The sequence below is a fragment of the Oryctolagus cuniculus genome, chromosome 10 (assembly GCF_051225735.1).
Source record: "Oryctolagus cuniculus isolate XC-2025 breed Fujian yellow rabbit chromosome 10, ASM5122573v1, whole genome shotgun sequence".
Classification (NCBI taxonomy): domain Eukaryota; kingdom Metazoa; phylum Chordata; class Mammalia; order Lagomorpha; family Leporidae; genus Oryctolagus; species Oryctolagus cuniculus.
The window spans coordinates 114,407,041-114,424,752 of record NC_142876.1 but is presented as its reverse complement, the minus strand read 5'-3'; the positions used below and the strand labels follow the sequence as shown (position 1 = coordinate 114,424,752).

General features: G+C 43.5%; 1 protein-coding gene and 1 non-coding gene across 2 annotated transcripts; one reads left to right on the top strand and one right to left on the bottom strand.

The window, feature by feature from the left end:
- Positions 1-1,613: 1,613 nt before the first annotated feature.
- On the bottom strand, positions 1,614-2,678 carry LOC149124436 (vomeronasal type-1 receptor 48-like). The gene has a single exon (XM_089306767.1). It carries the CDS (start codon positions 2,658-2,660, stop codon positions 1,614-1,616), a length of 1,047 nt encoding a protein of 348 aa, XP_089162893.1. The 5' UTR covers positions 2,661-2,678.
- A 12,005-nt stretch (positions 2,679-14,683) lies between these two features.
- LOC127492509 (U2 spliceosomal RNA) lies at positions 14,684-14,873 on the top strand. The gene has a single exon (XR_016215180.1). It is a non-coding gene; the product is annotated as a U2 spliceosomal RNA (small nuclear RNA).
- The last annotated feature ends 2,839 nt before the right edge of the window (positions 14,874-17,712 follow it).

Genomic DNA, 17,712 nt, shown 5'->3' with positions numbered 1-17,712 from the left:
TACCCTTTAGAATACTATACTGCAGTAAGAAACAATGAAATCCAGTCATTTGCAACAAAATGGAGGAATCTGGAACACATCATGCTGAGTGAAATAAGCCAGTCCCAAAAGGACAAATACCATATGTTCTCCCTGATCTGTGACAACTGACTGAACACCAAAAAGGAAACCTGTTGAAGTGAAATGGACACTATGGGAAACGGTGACTTGATCAGCATAGCCCTGACTGTTCATGAACAACTTAATACATTATCCCTCTTAGTAGATTTTTGTCTGTTCTACTTAATATGACTTGTTTAATTCTGTAATTAATTCACAGTTATTCTTAAGTGTTGAAAATTAACTGAAATGTGATCCCTGTTAAACATAAGAGTGGGAATAAGAGAGGGAAGAGATGTATAATTTGGGACATACTCAAGCTCACTTGCCCCAAATGGTAGAGTTAGAAACATACCAGGGGATTCCAATTCAATCCCATCAAGGTGGCATGTACCAATGCCATCTCACTAGTCCAAGTGATCAATTTCAGTTCACAATTGATCATAATGAAAGGACTAAGAGTCAAAGGGAGCACATACACAAGTCTAGTACCTGCTAACTCTAACTGATGGAGTAAATAAAGGGGAGAGTGATCCAACATGGGAAGTGAGATACTCAGCAGACTCATAGAATGGCAGATGTCCTAAATAGCACTCTGGCCTCAGAATCAGCCCTAAAGGCATTCGGATCTGGCTGAAAAGCCCATGAGAGTATTTCAGGCATGGAAAGCCAAGACACTCTGGCAAAAGATCTCTGTGAGTGAGATCCCAGTGGAAAGAACAGGTCTTCAAAGAAGGAGGTACCTTTCTCTGAAGGGAGGAGAGAACCTCCACTTTGACTATGACCTTGTCTAAACAAGATAAGAGTCGGAGAACTCAGAGGTCTTCCATAGCCTTGGAAACTCATGACTGGAGCATAGGGAGATTACTGATGCCATAGACAGGAGTGTCAATTGGTAAAGTCAACAACAGGAGTCACTGTGCACTTGCTCCTCATGTAGGATCTCTGTCCTTAATGTGCTGTGCATTGAGATTTAATGCTATAACGAGTACTCAAACAATATATTTCACTTTGTGTTTCTATGGGGGTGCAAACGACTGAAATCTTTACTTAATGCATACTAAACTGATCCTCTGTAAAAAAAAAAGAAATTATCAATTCCCAACTTGACTCTCACTGGGATTAAACATGACAATAGGTCTGATCTGATTTCATCATCATTTAAAAAAATCATCTATTATTTTTCACTTTATGTTTCTGTGTGGGAGCAAAGTGTTGAAAACCTTACTTAATGTATACTAAGCTGATCTTCTGTATATTAATATAATTGAAAATGAATCTTGATGTGAATAGAAGGGGAGAGGGAGTGGGAAAGGGGAGGGTTGTGGGTGGGAGGGACAGTATGGGGGGGAAGCCATTGTAATCCATAAATCGTACTTTGGAAATTTATATTCATTAAATAAAAGTTAAAAAAAAGGAAAAGGAAAAAAAAGAAATATTAGGTATGTCAGAGAGGCACGTGGCACAATTATCTATTACTCATTGGCCATGCACATCTATCAGAGTAAGTGGGCTTAATGAGAAAAGGTTAGCTTCCTAATGTCATTGAATCCAGAAAGCACATGCTGTATCCTCCGATTAACGATTTTGAAACCAATGTGTTGGTGCATCCTGAGAGAATTTATCCACCACTGAATAATCACACAATAACCACGCACAGATTTCAGAAAGGTGATTATTCGTTTTTCAGTGCTGATGAGCACCAGTGGGCTGACTGTAGCATAGCCGTTGGTCACCAGCATGTGGACACAATGGAGGGTTGGGTCATTGTTCCATATCGCTCTTGAGGAGGAGACAATGTAGTCCAAAATAGACATGAACATGAAGAAGCACAGGAGCAGGAGAATGGTACAGGTGGCCCTTTGCTCTGGGGCAGCTCTTGCAGAAATCCTAGTGCTGTGAAGGTGTTGGGACTGCCTCTTGTGCCTGCACAGGAGAGTGACCATGTACCCACTTGAGACGGCCATGATCCCTGTCACGAAGACTTCTCGGAAGGTTGCCAGCATGGAAAACATCTGCCTAAAGAAATAACTCATGGGCCTAATGGAGCAGAATTCAGTGGCATAGATTAGACTGTCTGAGGTCAGGTTGGGAGTGGCAATGGTGGTGATTATGAGGGGACTGGTAATGAAGACATAGACAACCCACAGGAAGAGGAGAGAACACAGGCTGTGATGCGAGGGCATCTGCTTGAACTTTGCCAGACAGGAGCTCCTGGGGCTGAGGGTGATGGCCTGGAGGACGCTCAGCAGGCAGGTGGTGTACAGGGAGAGGACCCGCAGGATTCGGTACAAGTAGAAAACTGATTTACACATGACATCATTCCAGAAACCCCGAGACCCAAAAATGTCTGTGACGAGGAAGCCCATGATTAGCAGCATCACTAGGTGGATGAGGGCCAAGAGACCAATGGTCAGGTCCAAGGGCTTGGGTCTGTGCTGGAGAAAAAACGTGAGGATGTGGAAGAGAAGAAGCATGGTGTTGGCAGAGACCCCAATGCCAACTTCAGAGAAAAGGGTGTATCTTATGTCACTGGCGTGGTGCTGTTTGTTTTTATTCATCTGGTAGGGAAAAGAATAATACAGTAAATTTCTGAGGAAAACAGCAAGAAATATTATTTGTCACAAATATTAGTACCTTCACGAATCTCAACTAACACTGCTGTCATTATTGAAACCTATGGATCAATCCCAGTACTTCCTGTTCTCCCTTCATTAGTCAAGTCCACCTCAGACCTTCCTGGAGCCACCCCTACCATCTCCTTCATCCCTCCACATCCCAGCTATGGCTGGGTCATGGGTACCTTGGCCAGCTCCCACAGAAACACACACTTTCCTGTGCATTAAAAACTGCAACATGTTACAGGTAGCAGGAACACATTCCAATGTCTTTTTCTAATAATGTGGAGTGAGGGTGGTAAATAGAACCACAATTAAAATCAATTCAATCTCATTCCAATTTAAGGTTTTAATTGAAGGAATTGTGTCTGAATATAAAAAAAGAAAAACCTTTAAGATAGGTCTCCATGAGATCCCAAGGTTTCATCTCCCCTTCAAATAAGCAAAGATGTTTTCTAGACTCAAGATTTCCAGGAGTAAAAATTACACTAGAAAATGACATGATGACATACTGGTGACAGTTTTCTCCGGAATATGTGTATGAGATTTTATTGAACCCCATAAAAAGAAGTTCTGTAACACTGCAAAATATTTCCAAAGATACATTTAAAAAGAATTATCATTTGACAGTAGAGGTATGTGGCACAATTATGTCATGGCTCCTTGGACCATGTGGTTCCATCATGTAAGGCACAAAAGAGAGGCAGAATGCTGATTTCCTGAACATGAGATGCCACAAAACTCTTCAGAACTCAGGTGCCTACTTTGTTAAAGTCTGACAAGTGCGGATTTTTTAAGGTGAAAATGAACAGCATGAGAAAAAGTTAACATTTTTCCAAGGTAATGATCAGGTGGGTAGCAGGATTTGTTGAGCTCGTTTCAGATTGCCTCCATGGTCCTTCCAGGAAGACTGATGGTAAATTATTAATCCAGGGCCCACCGCCTTCAAGATTCATGGATCTCTGGCAGTTGCCGTGCTGATATTCTGTTATGTCCGTGTACTGCCATTTTTGTGTGTATGTTTTATGCAAGGTGAAAAAATATCATGCTAATCTTTAAACGAAAGTGCCATGCTGTTTGCCAGAGTGGCTATACAACTTCACATTTCCACCAGCACCATGTGAGCTTTTCACTTCCTCTCCAACACGTCATCTGTCAGTATTGTTTTTAAAGTCAGAGAGAGGCATTTGATGCAGTTGGTAAGAGACCACTTGGAATGCCCACATTCCAGGTCAGAGGGCCTGGGTTTGAGTTCCAGCCCTGCTTCTGATTCTAGACCCCTGCCAATGCACACGCTGGGAGGCAGCAGGTGAAGGGTTAAGCAGTTGGATCCCTGCCACCCTCATGGAAAACCCATATGGTGAGTTCTGAGCTCCTGGCTTTGGCTTGGCCCAGCCTCCTCCATTGTGGGCATTTGGGCAATGAACCAGTAGATGGAAGATTGCTCTCTGTGTCTGCTCTCTGCCTTTCAAACTGATAAAAACTTAAACACTTGTTTTAAAAGTAATTACTTGAAATAGATTCACATTATCATTTAATAACTAATATTCAGGATAGTTCTAAAATTACCTTAAGTCATTTAATTTTTGTGAAATAGAGACCTTGTGTGTGTTAAGTTTAACTGATTCTTGAAGCCTGAACCTGGCAAACACACAGCGTGGTAAAACCCTCCAAGTAGTGTGTTTTAATCTCTGTTAATCAAGGCTGCTTGTATTATGTTCAGTGTCACTTAGGAAGCTACTGCTGCAGATGTAAGTGGTTTAGGTAAAGCTGCAGTGTACCAGTGACATGAATTTGTAATAATATTCAGGAAATCTTTGCTTGGGTGAAATATCACTTTGAAAACACTGGAAACTTATTTTTTTTAGTGGTGAAATGCCACAGTAGAAGCAGGGAAAAATTATCTTGATTTCTAGAATATGGATTAAGGATAGTGACAATTTTGTTAATCACAAAGAGCAACTTACCTTTCCTCCAGGTATTGACAAGAGAGACACAAAATAGTTCTCCAGTCTTCTGTGTCCAAAGATTGGATCACACAAGACAGCACCAGAGAAACCCCTCAGATACACGTTGCTTAATTCTACTAAAACAGCATCCAGTGTGTGAGCATTGTAAGGATATATCACTCTTTCTGTGCTAATAGATCATTTCTACTAGAGACCACTCTGCTGAACATGGACCCTTTAAACAAATGAACTGAAACAATGCTCTTAGCAGGTCCTCTCCCAGCTGCTCCTTGTCACATGCACACCTGACCAGCACAGTGCAGTCTAGGAGATCAGAGGACAGGGCAGGGCTCTCATCCATCAGCAGGGTGAGCAAGGAGACCCTCCTCAAATAAGGTTCCCAGGTGTGCTGAGCCTGAGAAGGTCCTTGAGTGTCCTACAGTGCCACACACCAAAGTCACATAATGCACTGTGGAGAGTTAGGTGCCCTCAAGGGACTTGGCATTTTGTACCTATGACGAACGTCCCACAAAGACTTCTGAAACAGGCTGTCTGCAGAAGCCACCTTGGGGAAGGGAAGCGTAAGTCCATGTGACAGATGAGAAAAAGAAAGACACAGGGCAAAAGGATTTTCAAAGAAATGGAATATTCACTCCCAAGAGCTGAAAGTGAGGGGTGGGTGGTCTTGGAAGGAAGAGGATGCAGTTAAGACTCTTGTGTTCCCAAAAGCAATCACTCCAGAACTTCTGTAGTCTTTGATCACCTACATCATGGGCTGCCTTGTGAAATGTGAGAACATACAATGGGCCCCAAACCAGGGACCAACGTCCAGGTCAATGCACACCACCCGGGGGTCAGGAGAGAAGTGGATGGTGCAACTGGAGGAGGAAGCCCCTCAGCAGACCCCAGGGCAGGCCCAGGTGCCTGTGGCCTTGTGGATGTGTGGGAACAGGGTGATGGAAGGTAGGGAGGATGCCTCTGCTATCTGCAGCCTGTGTGTCAGCGTTCACAGTCAGGGTTGAGACGATGTGCAAATTACATGATTTCTGCCCAGTGCTAAGCAGTACCTGTGCAGCTGAACGTCCATGAAAGGGCATACTTTGGCTTGTCATCCAAGAACTCAACCTGGCCATCATGAGATCCCAAGCCTAACTCTCATCACCTTCCTTATGTTAATGAATAGATGGACGAGAGGGAACTGGCTGGTACGTGAGAGTGAGCAGGCTTCATGCACATGGATGTGGGGCTGAGGTTAAACAGCAGCAGCTGACTTGTGGCACAGCTCCAGCTGGGAAGCTGAAGAGCTTGGGGTGGGATGGAAGTGGCTGCCACATCCAGGAAGGTGACATCATCCCCACTCAGACGTCAGGGCTGTGTGCAGAGATGCTGTGAAATGCAGCACCAAGGATGTGAGGATGGAACAGGTGGAGAACCTTTGAGCAAATGAATGGCAGCTAACTCTGAGAACTGTAGGGGTGGGAACTGGCCATTGTTTCAGAATTGAACAGATTGTGAAGCACAGCTCAGTGGTCACTCTGGTGGATAGAATGTCCACAATATCCACATTTTAAAACCTGTCTTGAGAGAAGTCAGGAAAAGGGGATCTGCATTAAGGTAGAGGGACAGGACCCCCACGGAGCTTCCTCTCAGACGCTGTGCTGTCCTTACCTGGAAAGGAGATTCCTGTGGGAGACCCTGCTCCCTGGGCCACCCGAGATGCCATGAGGTCACGTGCGGGTTTCTGGCTGAACGGCATCGTCTTTCCTTCATCACCCTACTCTCCTTGTCTGAGTGACAAGTGGAAGATGCAGGTTCACATGCAGGCAGAGATGTCACTTGGCAAACATTTGGAACTTCAGCCAGACGTGGGCAGGGTGAGGTTCAACTCACGTGCATGTTCCCCCTCACAGAGTAAGTTCAGTCTCTGACTGCTAAGGATGTGGGAAAAGAGGCATTTTAAAAAATAAGTTAATTTTAAATTATTAGTACATAGAGAAAAGATGAATAAGCAGAAATATTCTCTCACTGTACCTGTTGGAATTTAGACTGCTCGGTTTCTGGAGCTTTGGAGGGGAAACTGTCAGCCTCTCCCCTTATTTTTTTAATAGCAACGTCATTGCAGCTTTCTGTGCTTGTCCTCTCATTGGAGACCTGCAGGCTGACACAGCACTTGCTTACAAGCTGGCACTATTCCCTTGTAGTTTCTGGAACTAAACCTGAGAATACAAAGGCTTTCAGGGGAACTGCTGGTAGGTAACTCGGTAATGTGAGATCACACACCAAAAATGATATTTTGAACAAATACATTTTTCTTAAGAATATGAAATTTTTCACTTTATGTTTCTGTGTGGGAGCAAACTGTTGAAATCTTTACTTAATGTATGCTAAACTGATCTTTTGTATATAAAGAGAATCGAAAATGAATCTTGATGTGAATGGAAGGGGAGAGGGAGTGGATAAGGGGAGGGTTGCGGGTTGGAGGGACATTATGGGGGGGAAGCCATTGTAATCAATATTCTGTACTTTGGAAATTTATATTCATTAAATAAAAGTAAAAAAATATGAAATTATATTTTAATTACTATAGGAGTTTAACTTCCTATACAAGTTACATAAGTCAGTAATAGTTCCATTAAACTTATGAGAAGAGAGCGGCAAAGTGAAGTATATGTAGTAAGAAGCTAAACTTAAAACATCCGTTCCCTGACAATGAGTAGTTGTATGAATAACTAATATTTTAGATTAAAATCTGTAGATAACATAATAATATACAACTTGAGTATCAACAGCAAGTTAATGAAAGTCATTTTGATGAGAACAAAGTTAAAATCTAATATCACTTTCTTTAAAAATTTTGATGAATTTGGACTCTTAATTAAAGGACTAAATAAGAAGCAAACTTCCCTATTGCATTACAGAGGGATCTCCTCTGCTCAGAGCAGGGCAGGTGGGGCTGATGTCTCTTCTGAAGCTTCCACACTCCTCAGCATGGCCCAGTTTCCCCCCACAGTCCCCTGCACAGAAGCCCCATCTGCCCCCGATCCCAAATTATGGGGCAAAAAACCACTTACCCAGTCAGATGTGTGTAGGGATTCTGTGCACCTGAGAAGAACCTGCAGTGTTTTAAAGAAAGGACGTCTGAGCTCATCCCTCTGCAGGCTGTCACATTAGCATCCACGCAGGTGACAGATCCCACTGGGGATCTCAGAACACGGAGTCCCCGGTGGAACATGTCACCCATCTCTTCATTGTCCTTGATTTCCTCCTGCATAATTACAACCTGGGGAGAGCACTGCTCACAACTGTCCTGTGCGTGAACTTTCTGACGTGTTGTTGAGTTTGATTTGCTAGTGTTCTCTTGGGTTCCTGCCTCTGTGCTCATTAGCATATTGGTCTGTAGTTTCCTTTTGTTGTTCTTGCTGTTGTGTCCTTGTCTGGTTTCAGAATCAAAAGTGAGTTTGGTAGGGTTCCACCCCATCCACTATAATGGAATAGTTTGAGAAGAACTGAGGTTGGTTCTTCCTTAAACGATTGCAGAGGTCAGCAATGAAGCCATCTGGCATTGGGCTTTTCTTTGTTGGGAGACTGTTCTGTACTGACCCAACCTAATTACCCATTACTGGTCTGCTCCATTGTTCAATTTTGAGAAGTTATATATATCCAAAATTTGTCTACTCTGTCTTGGTTTTAAAATTTGTTGGTGTGTAGTTTTCCATAATAGCTTCCAATAATTGTTTATATTTCTGTGTCCATTTGTATTTCTGATTTTGAAAACTGTCCATTTCTTAGCTGGATAGGTTGCTCTGTTTTGCTGTTGCTGACTCTTTTGTTCCTGATATCTTCTGCAATTTAACCCTTTGTCAGATAAGTAGCTTGCTGCTATTTCTCCCTCTTTTTCGATGTCTCTTCACACTTGATTCCTTTGCTGGGCAGAAGCTTCTGAGTTTGATACAATCCCATTTGTGTAGCTTTTCTCTAATTGTCTGCATTTTTTGGCAGTCCTATCTCACTCCTCACCCTCCAACATGCGTATACCAATGTGTTGAAGGGTTTCTCAATATGTTTTATTCTAGAAACTTTAGAGTTACAGGTCTTAAATTTAGGTTTTGATCATCATGAGTTGTATATGGTGAGGTAGGGTTCTAATTCAATTCTTCTGCATATATATATGGATAAACACATAGACACACACACACACACACACACACATCCAGTTTTTCCAGTACCATTTATTGAAAAGTCTATTTTTTCTCCAATGTATGTCCTTGGCAACTTTGTTGATTAGCCATATGTACGTGCATTCATGTTTAGGTTCTCTATGTATGTGATGGCTTTTATGCCGTGACCTGATGTTTAATGAGTGTAGCTTGGAATATGCATTGAGATCAGGTACTGTGATGCCTCCAGCTTGGTCTCAGCCCCACCCCCCCCTGAATTGCTTTGGCTATTCTGGCTCTTCTGTGTTCCATGTGAATTTTAAGATGTTTTTATGTAAAGATGTCATTGATATTTTGATATGGATTACATTGAAACTGTAGATTGCTTTAGATAATATGGACATTTTAAAGGTATTAATTATTCCAATCCATGGACAAGGAACATCTTGTCTTTTTGTGTGTCTTTGATGATTTATTTTATCAGCATTTAATGATTTTCATGATAAACATCTTTCATTTCTTTGGCTAATTGTATTTCTAGATATCTAATTTTTAAGCTATTGTAAATTGGATTTATTTCATTCCTTTTCAGCAAGATCATTATTGGTACTGTAAAAATGTTATTTTTGTATGTTGATATTGTATCTGACTTTACAAGATTGGATATCAGTTGTACCAGATTTTTTAAAGATTTATTTATTTATTTGAAAATTATGCAGAAAGAGGAGAGGGAGGGGGAAAGAGGGAAAGAGGGAGAGAGGGAAGGAGGGGGGGAGGGGAGGGGGAGTGGGAGAGGGAGAGAAGGGTCTTCCATCTGATGGTTCATTCCCCAATTGGCTTCAATGGCCGCAGCTGCGCAGATCCCAAGCCAGGAACAGGAGCTTCTTTTGGGTCTCCCATGTGGATGCAGGGGCCCAAGGCTTTGGGCCATCTTCTACTGCTTTCCTAGGCCATAGCTGAGAGCTGTAGAAGAAGTGGAGCTGCCAGAAATCAAACCAGTGCCCATATGGGATGCCAGCACTCTAGGCGGTAGCTTTACCCACAGCACCATAGTGGTAGCCTCTCTAAACAGCTTTTTGATGGAGTGTTTAGGTTTTTCCATGTACAAGATCATGTCATCTTCAAACACACGTATTTTGACCTCCTCTTTATCAATTTTGATGGCCTTTATTTGTTTTTGTATTCCCTAACTGCTCTTGCTAATATTTCAAATAATATTTTGAGTAAGAGTGGTAATAGAGGGCATTCTTGTCCTGTTCCAGGTGTGAAGAGTAATGATTTCAGCTTTTCTCCACTCAGTATGATATGGGCTGTGGATTTGTCTCTTATATCCTTTATAAGTTGGAGGTATGTTCCTTATACACCCAATTTGTTGAGAACATCTATCATGAAAGGATACTGAATCTTATCAGGTGCTTTTCTGCATCAGTTGAAATAATCATATGGTTTTTGTTCTTCATTCTGTTGATGTGATTTATTATGCTTAATTTGTTAGAATGTTGAGATAAAGCCAAGTTGATCATGATGTAGATCTTTTTCGCATAGCAGTAAATTCGGTTTTCTAATATTTTGTTAATAATGTAAGCACCTCTGCTCAACCTTTCATCTAAATAATGATTTAAAAGTTCATGGAAAATGAAATTAAAAGATGAAATTATTCTGCTGAAAAACATTTTGAAATTCATGCATATGAGAATAGTGCAAAAATTTCATGAAAATATATCTTATGAAAAAACTATGCAATGATTTCAAACATATTTTGCAAATAAACACCTTACAATTCCTTTTTCCATGAATTTAAAAAAAAATTCCCCTTGTGTGCTATGTTCTCTTCCAGAATTCAGTGTTGGAGTCAACTTTACAAAATTATAGGGAGTGAGAGTGGGGGAGAGGATGGTTTATCAGAGACTAATTGAGATACTTTTAAAATAAGATTTATTTATTTGAGAGGCAGAGTTACAGACACAGAGAAAGAGAGACAGAGAGATGTTCCATCCACTGGTTCACTCCACAAATGGCTGCACCAATCCTAAGCCAGGAGCCAGGAATTTCTTCCAGGTATTCCATGTGGGTGCAGGGGCCCAAGTACTTGGTCCATCTTCTGTTGCTTTTCCAGGCTATGAGCAAGGAGCTGCATTGGAAGATGAGCAGCTGGGATTCAAACCAGTGTCCATATGGGATGCTGGCACTGCAGACAGAGGCTTATCCCACTGCGCCACAGAGCCAGCTCCTGAGATTTTTTTTTTTTTTTTGCCTCTGGTATCTCCTCTACTCTCTGCTTTACTTTTAATGTCTATAAAATGGCATTGCCAATGGCTTCCTCTTGAAATAATCAATTTCTAGGCTGTGTCTGTCTACAGAAAGCACACATGGATCTCTGTGCCCCATGTGCTGCATGTCCACACACAAATCTCTGACCTCCACAGGGCATCACCCCCAGCCTCTATGCCACCATGGAAGTGTCCTGCATCTTCCTTCCCACATTTCAAACCTATGTATGAATGGTTTATTGGAGTTTGGCTCACCTGTTAGCTTTGAGCTGTCTGATGCAGTGATTGTGTCCATTTTGCACAAATTTATGCTTGGAATCCTTGCTCAGTAGCTGCCATGTGACCAGGGTTGAAGGATATATTTGTATGACCAATACATGAAAAATTATGAAGTACCAAAAACGCCATACCTAGGAGGAGTAGGGAAGAAACACAGAGGAGCAGTTAAAGTCAGAGAACAGAACATTTGCTAAAGACATGACAGTTTGATCATCATTAGAGAAAATATGACAACAAATTGAAACACTATTCTTAAATCTAAGAGTTCATAAAAAGAAAAAACCCTCACAGATCACTTTAGATGCTGCCAGGAAACAAATGAGATGCTGTAACTGAAAACCAGGACTGCACAGGATGTGTAGACACACTCTTAACACATAGGCGATGTTCATCATCACAGACGTGGCACACTGGGCTAAGCCACCCCTCGAGAGGCCCACATCCCCCAGCACACTGCGGCCCCTCATTTTCCCACTCTGAAACTTGTTGTTACCGCTGATGCTGCTCCTCTGGAGAACAACAGGCTTTGCTTCCGCTAGGTTTCTCTGGAGCACCTTGCTCTTTCCTCTTTATCTTGCTGTGGACTCACAGCCTGAATGGCTGCCAGGTGAGCCTGAAGAACCGAGTTCTGGTGGCAGAGGCCTCGCTACCGTCCTGCAGCCCAGCAGCCTCCTGCGTGCTCACTGGCAGCTGTGCAGGGAAGTTTAGTACAGATCAAACCTCCCTTCTTCTCTCTGTTCAGATGTTGTATCTCTCCTTGAAGTCAGAATTGGTCGTTTTTGTGTTTGTAGGAATGTGTCAGTTTTACGTGGGTTGTCTCATTTGTTGGGTTGCACCTGTCCCAAGTGGCCCTAATTACAGTTCTGTAGACTGGGTGGTGTGGTCCTCACATGCACCTGTCCCAGTGGCCCTACTTACAGGTCTGTAGACTTGGTGGTATGGTCCTCACATGCACCTGTCCCAGTGGCCCTACTTACAGATCTATTGATTGGGTGGTGAGGTCTTCACATGCACCTGTCCCAGGGGGCCCTACTTACAGTTCTGTGGACTGCGTGGTGTGGTCCTCACATGCACCTGTCCCCAGTGGCCCTACTTCCAGTTCTGTAGACTGCGTGGTGTGGCTTTCACATGCACCTGTCCCCAGGAGGCCCTACGTACAGGTCTGTAGACTGGGTGGTGATGTCCTCACATGCACCTGTCCCAGTGGGCCTACTTACAGTTCTGTAGACTGGGTGGTGTGGTCCTCACACGCACCTGTCCCAGTGGGCCCTACTTCCAGTTCTGTAGATTGGGTGGTGAAGTCCTCACATGCACCTGTCCACATTGGCCCCTACTTACAGGTCTGTAGACTGGGTGGTGAGGTCCTCACATGTACCTGTCCCAGAGGGCCTTACTTAGAGTTCTGTAGACTTGGTGGTGTGGTGTTCATATGCACCTGTCCAAGTGGCCCTACTTATGGTTCTGTAGACTTGGTGGTGAGATCCTCACATGCACCTGTCCCAGGGGTCCCTACTTACAATTCTGTAGACTGGGTGTTGTGGTCCTCACATGCACCTGTCTCACTGGCCCTACTTCCAGTTCTGTAGACTTGGTGGTGTGGTCCTCACATGCACCTGTCCCCAGTGGCCCTACTTACAGTTCTGTAGACTTGGTGGTGTGGTCCTCACATGCACCTCTCCCACTGGCCCTACTTCCAGTTCTGTAGACTGTGTGGTGTGGTGTTCACATGCACCTGTTCCAGGGGGCCCTACTTACAGTTTTGTAGACTGGGTGGTGTGGTCCTCACATGTACCTGTCCCAGTGGGCCTTACTTACAGTTCTGTAGACTTGGTGGTGTGGTCCTCACATGTACCTGTCCCAGTGGCCCTACTTATGGTTCTATAGACTGGGTGGTGTGGTCCTCATATGCACCTGTCCCCAGGGGGCCCTACTTACAGTTCTGTAGACTGGGTGGTGTGGTCCTCACATGCACCTTTCTCAGTGGGCCTACTTACATTTCTGTAGACTTGGTGGTGTGGTCCTCACATGCACATGTCCCAGTGGACCTACTTACATTTCTGTAGACTTGGTGGTGTGGTCCTCACATGCACGTGTCCCAGTGGGCCCTGCTTACAGTTCTATAGACTGGGTGGTGTGGTCCTCACATGCACCTGTCCCCAGTGGGCCTACTTACATTTCTGTAGACTTGGTGGTGTGGTCCTCACATGCACCTGTCCCCAGTGGGCCTACTTACATTTCTGTAGACTTGGTGGTGTGGTCCTCACATGCACCTGTCCCACTGGCCCTACTTACAGGTCTGTAGACTGGGTGGTGTGGTCCTCACATGCACCTGTCCCCAGTGGCCCTACTTACAGTTCTGTAGACTGCGTGGTGTGGTGTTCACATGCACCTGTTCCAGGGGGCCCTACTTCCAGTTCTGTAGACTTGGTGGTGTGGTCCTCACATGCACCTGTCCCAGTGGCCCTACTTACAGTTCTATAGACTGGGTGATGTGGTCCTCACATGCACCTGTCCCCAGGGGGCCCTACTTACAGTTCTGTAGACTGGGTGGTGTGGTCCTCACATGCACCTGTCCCAGTGGGCCTACTTACATTTCTGTAGACTTGGTGGTGTGGTCCTCACATGCACCTGTCGCCATCGCCACTATTTACAGTTCTGTAGACTGGGTGGTGTGGTCCTCACGTGCACCTGTCCCAGTGGGCCTACTTACATTTCTGTAGACTTGGTGGTGTGGTCCTCACATGCACCTGTCCCACTGGCCCTACTTCCAGGTCTGTAGACTGTGTGGTGTGGTGTTCACATGCACCTGTTCCAGGGGGCCCTACTTACAGTTCTGTAGACTGGGTGGTGAGGTCCTCAGCCTTATTTCATATGCAGTTTTTTGCATCTTCTGTTCCTTCAGGCATTTCAGGTCAAAACCTGTCAATTTTGCTGATGGTCCCTAGGAATCCAGCATAGTTTTGGCTACCTCCTCTGTCTCCCTCTCTTGGCTTCGTCTGGTTCCACTCTGCTGTGTTTCTTCTTTCCTTCTGTTAGATTTGGGTTTGGTTTTCCTCTTTCTCAAACTCCTTAATGTGTGAAGTTAGTTTATTAAGTTGCCAGCGTTTTTCCTTTTACTGCTGGCTTTCACAGCTGTAAGTCATCGAATTGATCCTTTTGTTTTAGGCACTGGCATCCCCTGTTTCTAGAGACATTTTTTTTAATCTAAAATCCACTTTGTGGAGTACCTGAAAGTAATCTGCAGGATTATCTGCTACACTGTACCATGGGCCCCTTAATTATATTTTAATGACTATAATGATATCTGCTCTATCACTTCTCAGCCTTTTGGCTAAGATCAAGTGTAGCATCTGCTCTATGGTGATGTCTTCTCCCTAGTTCTGACTGGTGATCCATTCCTTTCTCCTATGTATTGATTCTAACAAGGATGTTATTTTCATCCTTGTAAAAATGATTGGCTTAATTTCTCTTTCAGTTTTTGAAAGTAGAAGCTCAGATAACCATCTGGGGACTGCTCTTTGTTGGAATACCATTTAATATTATCTATTTTCTTCTATGCAGTGCTTAGGCATCACACACATTGTGACATAGGTTTGCCATTTCGGGTCATTTACACAATTTCTGATTTCCCTTGGGATTGTTAGACTGCTGTGCTTTTTAGAAATGCACAGATTCATTCACAAATGTTTGAGGCTTCTCAGGATTCCTTTAGTTACTGATAGCTATTTGATTACCTTGTAGTTAAAGAATCTCACTTGTGTTAGTCAGACTTTGAGACTTAGAGCTGGCTGCAGGACCAGAACATGGCCTATTATCACAACTACACATCTCATCCCAGGTTAGGTGTCCCAGCTTTAAGTGAATGATATCAATGCATCGGCACATGCTGCAGCAGCTCTATGTGTCAGATGACAACAGTGACTATGGGGCTAAAATTTCCTTAAAAGTAAACAAACTAAGCATTTTAGTGGTTGCCTCCTACTTGCTGCCAAAGATCAAAGAGGTCATTTTATATCTGATGAGAATATTGAGTGATGAGACAGTGGTGCAGTGGGTAGGTGTGATAATGAAAACCCAGGTGTGCTTTTTCTTGTACCTAAAGCAGGTCAGCGAGTGCTGCACCTCATGGTGGTCATGCATCATCTCAACTCCTGTTTCACTCACGCTGCAGATGAGAGAACAGCTGTGCCCTTGCCTCCTTCCTTTGTATTTGAGCTCTGTCACTCACAGGGCCACAAGCACCTGCTCTGGGTCCTGTGACTGGGTCCACAGTAAATTCCCCAGTGTTTCCTATACCCCTTTCTTGTCCTTCTATCCTGTGTATGTCCTCAGATCACATCTCCATCTTGAAAACTCACATGTGTTTAGTCACTTAAAGTTTGTAACTCAGGACAAGCTCTAGTTATTATGCATCTGATTTGAATTAGACGTTGGGTTTACCCAATAGTTGTTGTAGGGTTAAGTTACCTATTTTTTACATGTCAACATGCAACAACATAAGTAGTTTAACAGAAAAAACCCTGAACTCCATAAATATCTGTGAACCTGGAGAGCACATCTTGTACACAACCATTAATCATTTTGAGGTCAAATATTTACTCATCTAAAGACATGTTAAATATTGAACAGTTTTTTAAATATTTAAGATATCCAGATTTCATGCAATTTCCATGTACAGATTCAGGAAGATTGTGGGGAGCAGCCCGGACTGGACTGAGTTACTGGAATTAAGACTTATTCTATGCATCTGCTCTCCCACAATATGGCACTGGGAGAGAAGTAAACAGCTTCCGCACAGCTGCCTCCAGTTCAGCTAATAAACTGTAGGACTTGCTCCTGATTGCAGGAGAGCAGCGTACTCGGCGTGTGGGCAGCCAAGTTGGGATTGGCGGAGGAGGACTATAAAGGAGGAGAGAGACGGCATGCACCAGGAACATCTAAGGGGAACATCTAGCTGAAGGAACACCCGTGCAGCCCCCGAGAAGAGCCGGCCGGCGGTGTGCCGCTCCCCTGCGGAAGTGGGGAATGTGGCCAGGGGGAACCGCCCTTCCACGGAGGTGGAAGGGATAGTAGCCAACCCGGGAAGAACCAGCAGCAAACCCGGGGAGGGCCGAGCAGACGAAAGAACAGCGCAGGGTCCTGTGTCGCTCCTCCACGAAGAGGGGGAGCGACATAATGGTGCCGTGACTCGGATATGAAGCCTAGGCAGGGCTTAGTGTCGTTCCTCCACGAAGAGGGGGAGCGACAGAAGATAATGATAATTTCCACCCTATCCTCTCTCCCACCTCTCCTCCTACCCTTCTTCTCCATCCTCTCCAGTTCTCATTCTTAAATTTAACAAATATCTACGTTAGCTTTATACTTATATGTCAAAAAAAACACTAAGTAGAGTTCAACAAATAGTATGAAGAAAAAAACCACTGTTCCTCAAAGTCGAGAGAAGGGCTATGAGAAATTATTCAATCTCCAAGTGTAAATTTCACTCCTATAGATGACATTTAGGTACTGTATTGGTTATTCCAGATCAGGGAAATCATAAGGTATTTGCCTTTTTGGGACTGGATTATTTGACTAAGAATCGTAGTTTCCAGGTGCATCCATTTTGTTGCAAATGACAGGATTTCATGGTTTTTTTTTTATTGCTGTGTAGTATTTCATAGTGTGTATGTATCATAATTTCTTTATCCAGTCTTCATTTGGTAGACATCTGGGTTAAATGCATATCTTGGCTTTTGTGAATTGAGCTGCAGTGAACATAGGTGTGCAGATATCTCTTTAATATGCTGATTTATCTTCATTTCGTTAAATATTCAGGGGTGGGATGGTTGGGTCATTCAACATTGGTTGTATCAGTTTACATGACACCAGCTGTGGAGTAGGCTACCTTTCCCACCACATCCTTGCCAACATTTGTTGATTGTTGATGTCTGTATGACAGGCATTTTAAATGGGGTGAAGTGAAAAATCTCGTTGTGCTTTTCATTTGCATCTCCCTGATGGCTAGTGATCCTGAGCATTTTTATGTGTTTTTTGGCCATTTGAGTTTTGCCTCTTGAAAAAATACTTACTTAATACCTTTACCCATTTCTTCGCTGGATTGTTGTGTTGTTGAAGTTGAGTTTCCTGAGCTCTTCATAGATTCTGGATATTAATCCTTTTTCAGTTGGCATGTTGGCAAATATTTTCTCCCATTCTCTCAGTTGATTCTTCACTTTGCTGAGTATTTCTGCAGTGCAGAAGCTTCTTAGTTTGATGTAATCCCATTTGTTAATTTTAACTTTGACTTCTTCTGACTTTGTGGTCTTTTCCAATCAGGACATTGGCATAGGAAAAGACTTAA